The following is a 10,491-nucleotide window of genomic DNA, read 5'->3' on the forward strand; positions in this document are numbered from 1 at the left end:
CAGGTCTCAGCACCACCTTGCTTTAAAGCTGTTTTAGTCCAAAAGTTGAGCTCTTTTCTTTCTTTTTTTCTCAGGAAGACAAGCTTCTACAGAGTGCAGTTGACATAAACCTACACTGCACTTCAATCCTCTAACACAGCCTACGGGACTAATTTCCATAATATCAACACCCCCACTGTAGTACTGTACCATTGCGTCAGACCCTTCAAACTATTAGGTAGCTTAACACCAAAATAAACCAGGAGTGTTATGGACTGAATCTAGGTTATTTATAACATAATTTGCAGGAATCAAAAATCTCCAGGCGTGTATTAAAAATAATACCTAAAGAAAACAAAGCGTTACGGTTCATTTTCAAAGCGAATGAGGCTGCTTTAGTGACTGTACAGTAGGTCACCAGCCCGAAAGCCTCAGTGGCAGCAGAAGGCTGCTATGGAGATAGCCTTGGGAGGAGATAATTAAAACAGTAGCACCTATGGGAGGTCCCACCTGTAGGGCTGAGAGGGAGCCGTTTCCAATGCGACAGCCCTGCAGAGAGCTCATCAGAAATTAATCAAATCCAGCATGAAGGCTGTTGATCCCGCAATTTGCTCTACATTTCTGTCACATCTGCCCTCTTTTCTCTGTGAGACTCACCACAGCTGCCTTGTTTTGTTTTTCTTAAGAAGTAACAACTCTCCAGAGATAGGTTTGCATACATATTTGTGGTGTTTATCACAGGCGCAACAGTGAGTGGGAGGGAGAGGGTAAGAGAGGGTGCAAAGAAACACCAATCATGATTTGAGAGTTTGAAATACAGAAAAACTTTATTGATGTTCTGTATGCCTCCATCCAAACAGATCTACAGTAAATTAAGCTATGTTGCACACAGATTTAAATTAGCAGGGATCACACACACACTCATACACAGGCACTCACAATTGTTTCCTTCCTTATGAGTGTATGTGAAAACATGGAGGACAGCAGAAGACACCCTAGGTGGAGTAAGACAATCGGAGCCACCTCGTAAATTTGACATTTAAGCGAGGTGACAATGCAGATGTCTCATGACTAAATGCTAAACAATGACAAATGCACAACTGTTCTATGGTTGTAGGTCCTAAACTTGATTTCACTAAACTGAATCCCACAGGGAATTAAAAAATATTTCAGAGGTGATCTGTCTGACCTGTTTTTTAAACAGATGTTTCTTTTACAATCTATTCAAATTCCATATATAATATAGAATAAGGCCCCTACTCAAAAACAGCACACTTTGCTTTCTTGATGGTTCGACTGGCCTCAAACTTTTTGACTCGCTTCTTGGTTTTCCCAGTGTACTAGAATCCTGATGATTTGTATTTGATGTAACCACAGCTGAAGCTGACTCCATAGAGCATGTCCACTATGTTCTCTACTTACGGTTACATAACTGTACTCTACTGTAGCACTGACGAAAGCCAAAAATGTATTTGAGGACAGAGTTCTTGTAAGGCTTCTTATTATAGTTCTCACTTGATACCAAAAATAAAACCATAGACTGGCAATAAATAAAAACAAATCCATACATGTCACAGAGAAAAACAAACAGCTACTATAATGCACATGGACATTGTTTAAAACAGTTTTAGATTTGTAAAAACATTCTAGTTAAACTGAGAGGCAAATAAATAAAAACCAATGCTGATGCTAGTACATTATTTAACACTACTGCATGTTATGGTACAAGAAATTAAGGTACACCTTCAATATTTGAAGAAGCCAATATGCAAGGCACAACATCTGGCTAGATTCTTGAAGCTTCTTCAGCTTTTCAAAAATATTAGTTGTCTTTCATGATTATAAAAGACACATTACAAAGCAATGCCAAAAAGGAATTGCAGCTGAATTGACTGTGATTGTGTTTTGACTGTGGACTGAAGGCTGAACCTCTGTCGGTCCCACAGGGGCCAAAAGCTTCAACGTAGAAAAAGGTTTGGAGGGTGTTATGTACGTTTAACACTGGTTGTTTAAAAACAGTTTAAAACGGGTTTTTGATTCACAAATGGTTGATTTTCATGTCAAATTACAAACATACATTACAATTCCATGTTAAGGAGAAACATAAGAAGTCCAGGTAATTGGGATTCAGCTGTAAAACAATGTGTTGAAGAGCAAGTTTGAGATTTAAGTTCCACGGTGTAATTGGTCGTGTCAAGCAAATTTAAAATTTTGAAATGTTGCAAAAAAGATTATGTGAATTAGGCGCGTTTCCATCAACTGGTTTGAACAAATAAACAAGGCTACAGCTAGTTTAGTCAGAAGTTGGCGCTATACACATTGGCTGTAATCTGCCAGTAAACAGAGGAGTAAAGTAAAGGTTGCAAATCCAAAACAAGTCTCCCTTTTTAATTTTTCTTTCATGTCGGCCAAGTTTCATGTTGTCGGGAGACGAAGACAAGCATTCGCATTTTATGGGAATATCCAGGAAAACAGCTGATCAGATGTGAGTTAAATGTTCACGACATCTGAATTTATTCGGCAAAGGTGTTTCCACAATCCATTTAGCGTATCAACTCGACAAAGGCAAAAAACATCTCAAGCGAGCTTAAAACCTTTTCACAATTGAGAAAGTTTTATCCAATTTTCCCGTTTTCATACAGCTTTTCTAATGCGATACTTCAGAATGTGCTTAAAAATATGTGAATTGAGACACGGCTATTGATTATCCGTCAAGCCACATAGTTTTAGGGCAGTAATGTGGATTTTGCTATTACTGTAGCTGACGTTTAGTTTAACATTAAAGGGTTACTCCAGTGACTCTGATATGTATTTATATAAAGACTTTGGAGACACAGATTGAAAACCGAAGAGTCTAAATATGTGAAGCAGAGTCCGAGATATCCTGACTTTTAGTCCCTAGGATGGTTCAAGCTCTCATAATCCAACATAGCATTTCTTTGTTAGATCATCTTTGCCTGGAAAACACCACCTCCATTATTTTTAACGTAGGCTTCCTGTTATACATTTGTGATTTCTTATTGAGATAACCTTGATGGCATCACTATGACATCATCAGTTTTATTTTGCCCAACTTGATAAGAGCCACATAAAACCTTATACGACTGTTTTAACCAGGTGAGTAGCGCTGAGCGTGAAGAGTAAACTGAGCTTCATGTGTATAATCGATGGACTGCCCCTTTAAATGTTTTTAACAACAAAAGCATTTATGTCAGTAGTAATGTTTTACAAACGTCACAATGTCTTGGTCAGTGGCCTCAGATGCGCCATTTAACAGTGTATTGATTTCTGATTGGTGAAAGAAGTCGACTGAAGCTGGAAGCAGTTAATAAACAATATCTGAGTGTAGAAATACAGACTCTACTGTAGGTCGGACACTTCTGTATCAATATGTAATACAGACATTAATTCACTTATTGAAAATACCTCTAAGGCAGAATCAGGCACAAGATAATTAGACTGTGGCTGATGTTTATATTCAAGGGCTATCTAAGTGTAACTGATTAGCTAGCCTCCTGATATGTACCTTGACATTTTCATACAAATGTAAACATTCAATGATATTGCACTGAAGCAGCGTACTAACATGCTGAATAATGTGTCAGTACACATACTTTAATACTCATAAAGTGCTTGGATGTAAAAAATATTTGAGCAAGAAAAACGTTCATCAAATCTTTTGACAATTTGAAAACTTCCCCGGGTGGGACGCGTCACAGCTAAATGAAACCATGGTTCTGTGTGTAAGCCATAAACAGAGTATCTCAAATGAGCTACCTGAAGCAGAATGCAAATAAAAAGAGGCAAAGGCTCCGTGTCGCTGTGATTTGGTTTCAGTATTTACATCCCGAAAATGTCAAACAATCTTCCCGTGCTCTCTCGCCTGCAGAAAAAGGAGAAAAACATACACAACAGTTAAAACTGATTTATTTTCCTTAATTCGAATAGACAATTCTATAAATATTTTCTACATGAATGATTTAAGTAGGCGGTTATATATTATCAATGCATTATATATATCTGTTTTAGTGGTGGATGAGATGATGAGGCATTCTCAAATGAGACTATTTAGTATTAAAAAGGAAAGTTGGATACCACAAAGCTGCAGTGCAGATATACTCTGTCTCTCTCTCACTCCCTTTAACTCATCATCCATTTGCACTTTCCTCCATCAGTTTACACATCTATTGATTCTCCCATCCCTCTTCCTGTCTCACACACTGACCTTGTCGCTGCTGGTGGAGTGTGTTGGGTGTGTTTCTCCTGACTCCAGACTCAGGACAGACAGGCCGGAGTCTATTAGTTCCTCTTTGAAAGAAAAAACAACATGAGCTTAGTTACATACCCTCCGCATGTACTGTCCGAATAATCAGAGCCATTGAAGATATTGCGTACCTGTGTTTGTGTTGCTGATGTTGCACTTGGCCAGCTCTACAGGCTGGACAGAGGTCTCCTGTCGAGAGGCACAGGCTTTTTCAGTAGAGGGGGAGCTGGGAGCTGTGCTGGGGGTGCTGTCTTTATTACTACATTCAGTTTCAGAAGCCTGCAGCTGGACAACAGGAGGAGCAGACGGACAACCTTCCTGATCCTCGTCCTGCTTGGCACTTTCAAGAGGCTGCTTTGGCACCTGCACTTGGTTTTGTTGTTTTTTAGGTGAGGAAGCTTTCAAGGTCTCCGCACTTCTTGATTCTGAGCTGGCAGCGTCCTGAGAGCCTGTGGGTTGATTTGAGTGAGCCCCCTGGATGAGTTCCCTTGAGAAGCGTACTTTCTTCTCCGAACCTTGAGGGGACGAGGTCTCTGCCATGTCCCCTTGGGGGCCGTCCTCTCTCCGGGTAGCTTCCTCAGATGTTCTCAGTGAATCTGGGCTTGACGACAGCTTCATTTTCGAGTCCTCATCTCTGTGATCTTCTACCTCAGCATCTGTGAGGCCGTCAAGTTCCTCCAAGAAATCCTCTAATGTCGTGTCAGAAGACTGGAGGATGAGATTACACCAACAAATAATTTTTGCATCTTTCGTAACATTTATAAACCAAGTCATGTGTACATTCACACAGGTTCAACATCTCACCTGGTTTTCTCCATCTTCATTTGCCTGCCATCTAAAAAATAAAGGGACCTTTTATCAAAAACTATTCTCTAACAATTTAGAAAGAGTACGTTGAGTTTGCAGTCTGATCAGGGCTAAAATAAACAATGGAATTTGCGTCACCTTTTTGTGACTATCATTTAATCCAGGGCTAGTAGTAGTGCAGTGTGAATTATATGGCCCTGGATTTAGGTTAATCTTTGGTTAACAATGTGTGTGGGAAAAGCTCTATTAAATACCTCACTTCCAGGTCCGTGGCCTCGTGGCTTTTTAAAATGATCAGCAATACTTGTGTAACAACACACCCTGAAAGCCTCCTCACATCACCCAGCACAGTAGCTTGTTTAACAACCGAGGACAAAAAAGAATGCCGTGAGATACCAATGAGGCCTTCTGGGTTATTCAGTCAGCTGCCACAACTTCTAAATGAAGTCTCATGACATCAGGAGGAATTTGTACAATAGGTCATAGTACAAGACAACAACAACGTGCCTTCCCACATTCGTTTCGTGTATTTCATTAGGCATAGTACGTTTTCTCGTAACAGTTAATCCCATTGGTTGAATCAACTTTAGCATGTGTTTGTTGTGTGAACTGACCTCCTGGCTCTCCCAGTCAGACGATCTATGCCTTTTGCTTTGCTGCTCATCACGAGCACGTTTTTAGCCCCCTTGTCTTTGCCTCGCTTCTCTTGACCTAGGACAGAAGAATACTGAAAGTTTAAGTCACAATTAAATTACATTTTACATACATCATTAGTATTTCTGCTGAGACAACAGTGTAACTTTTGGAATTTAGGATTTGTTTTCCTTGCCGTGTGGCCTTAAATTTATTTAAATATCAGCTTTTTAAAAACAATGATGTTCGAGCACTGCCCCCAACATTATCTGCCTTTTTCTTCGTAGATGATGTCCCACCAGTTTACCCAGTTTAATGAACCCCATGTGAATTATCTCCCATTATCCTGTTTAGACATGAAAAATACCAAATTATAGCCGCAAAATACTCTCAGAATAACGTAATTAACAAAAATGTGTGTGTGTATGCTACATGATGATTTTAAGGCACCAAACTGTTAAATAAAAATTCAATTTAATTCAACGCACCTGCCCTGGACTGTCCTCTCCCTCGAGCATTTCGTCCACCTAGAATACATTTTTTAAATTAAATAACAAGGAAAAAGGAGCAAGATAATGAAACACATCATGTTATCATCGTATTGTGCTGTGAAAGGTCGTATTCCTCATGTTCTCAGTTTGGACTGTGTGAATGTCTCACCTCTGCTGGAGGGCTCCCAGTCTCTGTCAGGGACGGATTTGTCTGAAAACCTAAAAGCGGACGTTCAGTTAAACACAAACCAATTCAAGTCGTGTCTTGGTCAAAATAGTTGATCACCTTTTGTTCAGGTGACGTAACAGCCTATCTCCATCTCACCAACAGGCTCTTCTGACATTCAAGTGTCATTATCCTACATTTATTATGTAAATTTGAGATTTTGCAGGATCAGTGAGAGGTTTTGCTCCATTAGTCACACACTTGCATTTTACATGCAGCGAAGCCATCTACATTGTTGAATAATCAAAAACACATTTCCTCTTCTATTCTTACTCGAGAGCCTTGTTCAAGCCTCGCCAAATAAGGCAAGGTATTCCATCCCTTATCCCGAGCTAAATATAGCCGCTCCTCCCTTGTCTCTTTACATTTCGATGCCTCCTTAAACAGCACATTAATTTACTCTGTAACTCTTTGTACCGCAGCCTGGTTTGTTTGCAATTTAACACACTTAAAATGAATGGGTTGCATTTCTCTCATCCTGTCAGTTTGGGGTTTTCACAAACCTGAGTCTTCACATTGTGAGAATGCACCACAAGTAATGTGAACGTACTAGTACAAAGATTCAGTTCGCTTGAAACGTAATTACTGTGACTTCATGAGATTTGATCTTGTGATCAAGTGGGAGGTCATCTAGTTCAAGCACCTCATCTAGATTATTCGTCCACTGAATAATCTAGAAACAGGAAGTTCTTCAAGGTCAGCCTGTTTGTTATCTACATCTGCACTGAAGTGAATGAAACTTGTCAGTAACTTTGGAAGTAAAAGAAGAGGAGTGAAGCACATTTCTTATTGTAGTAAAGAAGCTGGTAAATAAGCAGATCACATTAACTGAAGTGTGTGTACTGCGATTACAGGGTTTTATTTTTTTTAAAGGCATTAAAGTGATAGTTTGTAAACACAGTAAACATGTCAGTTTGTGGCGTTACTGCCAGCATGTTTACATTTCTGTTTGTGTACAGATTAAATAAACAGATTATAACATGTTAATTTGTGAGGTTTAAGAGGTAAGCATTTATTTTTACCTTTGGATAGAGCCATACAAGCAGTGTCCTGTCTCTAGCCTGCTTCCAATCTTTATGCTAAGCTAAGCTAGCCGGTTGCTGGCACACAGACATGAGAGTGGCATCAATCTTCACATTAAGTCTCTGCAAGAAACGTAAGCGTATTTCCCGAAATGTCAAACCATTACTTACCTCAGGGGTGATTATTGACACTATGCCAACATTACTCAATGACTTGATGTAAGGTTAAAGGAAAACAATGACGAAGCATCTTATTTTATAACAAAGTGTATAAATAAGGGGACTGAAGACTAGCGGTTAGAGAAGTAGATTTCCAATTCCTAACTAGACCAATAACAACTACCACCAAGTGGCACTCGATAAGCATCTTATCACCTACTGTTCAGTGGCCATTGGGAAGATGAGTGTGAATGTGAAGCAGTGCATTGCTGCAGAAGAGTAAGTCCTAGAATTGAATTCTCCAATATAAAAATAGAGGGAGCAAATAAAATATAACCCGGAGGCACAGCTGTAGACATTAGCAGATGAAGTGCCTTGAGAAGGCTGAGTGCTAGGCAGTCTTACATGTTTTCAGTTTTGTCCATGTCCCACGCCCGTCTCCACTGGCCCTTGGAGTTTTTGTGACGTGCTACTCTATCTCTGTCGATCTGCTCGCGCTCTTTCTTCCACCTCACATACTCCTCCTGCTCCTCTTTCGACGTGGGGACGGTGAGGTCTGTGCTGGCCTGCAGGCTCGAAGGCTCCTTAGCAGACACAAAACAGTTTAGTGGGTTTTAATGCATGAAAACAAGTAGCCCTGGTAATGTAGATTCATATCATGTTAGCGTCTACTCAGCAGTAATGAAACACCGGCACTGAAACACGACTAAATTAAACACCTGCAGCACTCCAAAGTGCCACGTTATAATACATCTGAACCATCAATCTACACACTAATCAGAGCAGTGAAGCTGAACAGCAGCCTCACATTAAACACGGGGGGGTCATCAACAAGAAAGGCTTCAAAGAGATCAGTAGGATTCAAAAGAAAACGAGCAAACAAAGATATTTCTAGTATTTTCATGCATTCTACAGTACTGGAAATGCCAAGAGATGAATCACTGTAAATACTGATGATGGCCTTTTAGTGTCGGTTCATTCCAGTCAGCTTCCATTTGATTGCAAAAAGCTTCTTGACAACACAATCAAATTCTTTGAAACAATATTCCAGGAAAAGTGCAGTGAAGCAATTATGTTCCCTTCCTTTATTCCCCTCTTAACCTGTTTATTGATTACTGTGATGAGAGCAGAAAGCATTGCTTGTTAATACTAAAGAGAGATCTGATGCAGGCTCTTTAACACATCAAAGGGGACAGAGGTTGTGCGCTCTTGTTACAAAGCGAAACACGACTACAAACACTGCTGTGCTCTGCGGGAAATCGCATAAAAGACGAGCGATCTCTGAGAGACGGTGCTCATCAGTGGTTGGTTTGGCATACAGCAGGAGGGAGATGGTGTTACTGTCTGGTGAAAAAATGTAATTGTAAAAGGGAAAACAATCTGCATATTATGACAGAGAGAGAAACAGCACAGTGCCGGTAAGATGGGTGAAGTTTTCCCCTCAGGTGTTGACCAATCACAGCCAAGTAAACATGTTGTCTTCCTGTGTAGTTATTGGAGAACATGGCATCTGTGCTCATCCCTCTTTTTTTCCATCTCCTCTTCTCTGGCCCCCTGGAGAGCTTCAGGGGACACAAGGGAGAATACTTCTCGCATGTTCCAACAGGCCGTCTCCTGCTGACACAGAAGCCGTCTTGCTAATTAGCACTTTTCAATTTCTCCGTGAGGCCTCGCAGGGAGGCTGTCAAGGGCCCCGGCAGGTAGGCTGGAGTGTGGTCAGTGCTGAGAGAGAGCAGGCTCAGATAGATAGATTGGTCAGTGTTTCCCCTACCGTGTGCCCCCCTGAAATTCAAGGTGTTTTTCTAGAGTTTATTTTTTTATATATATTCACAACTCACTTTTCACATTGAACTCTTTTATTAAATAAACTAAACGCTTATGTTATTTATCTCATTTATGTGCACGTTTCAGTACTGTATACTTTGCGCATTCACATTCTCTCCCCTCTCTGTTTTGCGAAGGGCGGGGCTTCGCACCCGACACACACACACACACACACACACACACACACACACACACACACACACACCTACAGTCAGAGACAGAAACAAAAGCTAACAAAAGCAAAGGGCTGTCTGACCTTTACCCCTCACACAACACCTTAAAAAAACTCAGCATGGTATTTATTTCCTTGAGCACTCATGTGGCTCGGGCTGCAAAGCAGGCAAGCTACAGAGAGGCATGAACAGCATCACTTGTCATGCAGCGTATTCTGCGGGCCTTTGAAGCCCACCCTCCCAGCCTCCCTGGTTAGCCTGTTTGTCGCACAAATGATCTAGGAGACAGCTGAGCTACTCCAGCTACGTTAACGCGCGAGCCAGCGGGAGGTAGATGAGGATGAGCATTAGAAAAAGGGGGCCGTGCGTGGCAACATGTTGCGCCTGACTGCATGTGAGCATTTGTGATGAGGAGGGTAGAGCGTATATTTGCGTGTTCTTGTGTGCTGTCGTGAGGAAACCTTGTATTCACATTTGTTGTCATCTCGGTGAATCATGTGATATCTGTGAGCTGGAGATACAACCCTTTCTCACATCCTGAGAACGGTACGTATTAGAGATAGTGACAATAGGAACGTTCATTTATGTTTTGTGTTTAGTTTTTGTTTGTGTCGACTGAGTCATTGTGGTACCTGGCATTGCTCTGAAAGCCTTTGATGCTCCTCAGCGTGCTTCTGTCCTTGTTTGTCCTCATCCTGTCACAGAGGAGAGACAAGGAAAAGAGGAAGATTAACAGAACAATAAGACACAGCGTGTTGCCAGCCAATTGAACAACGTTGTAAAGAGTGGCATTACTGTAGCAAGTAAAAGAGTAAAAGCACATCAACGGAGAGCACACTCATCTAAAAGCATTGAGAGGCCTACACTGCCCCCATGTGGACTAGTGGTGCTACAGCATAACTTTTGTGGCTCA

At 41.0% G+C, this 10,491-nt stretch overlaps 1 protein-coding gene across 6 annotated transcripts in view; it reads right to left on the reverse strand.

Moving 5' to 3' along the window:
* Positions 1-779: 779 nt before the first annotated feature.
* ccdc9b (coiled-coil domain containing 9B) overlaps positions 780-10,491 on the reverse strand; it is a 17,372-nt gene continuing 7,660 nt past the window's right edge. For all 6 annotated transcript variants that reach the window (XM_029460226.1, XM_029460230.1, XM_029460229.1 and 3 more), the window contains 9 exons: positions 10,211-10,273; positions 7,987-8,165; positions 6,344-6,393; positions 6,172-6,210; positions 5,665-5,761; positions 5,048-5,078; positions 4,375-4,951; positions 4,205-4,287; positions 780-3,862 (listed from right to left, as the gene is read on the reverse strand). In XM_029460226.1, the coding sequence (XP_029316086.1) occupies positions 3,836-3,862; positions 4,205-4,287; positions 4,375-4,951; positions 5,048-5,078; positions 5,665-5,761; positions 6,172-6,210; positions 6,344-6,393; positions 7,987-8,165; positions 10,211-10,273 (1,146 nt within the window). In that variant the 3' untranslated portion in view covers positions 780-3,835. The remainder of the gene's footprint in view (positions 3,863-4,204; positions 4,288-4,374; positions 4,952-5,047; positions 5,079-5,664; positions 5,762-6,171; positions 6,211-6,343; positions 6,394-7,986; positions 8,166-10,210; positions 10,274-10,491) is intronic.

This window comes from Cottoperca gobio, chromosome 22 (assembly GCF_900634415.1).
Source record: "Cottoperca gobio chromosome 22, fCotGob3.1, whole genome shotgun sequence".
NCBI lineage: Eukaryota > Metazoa > Chordata > Actinopteri > Perciformes > Bovichtidae > Cottoperca > Cottoperca gobio.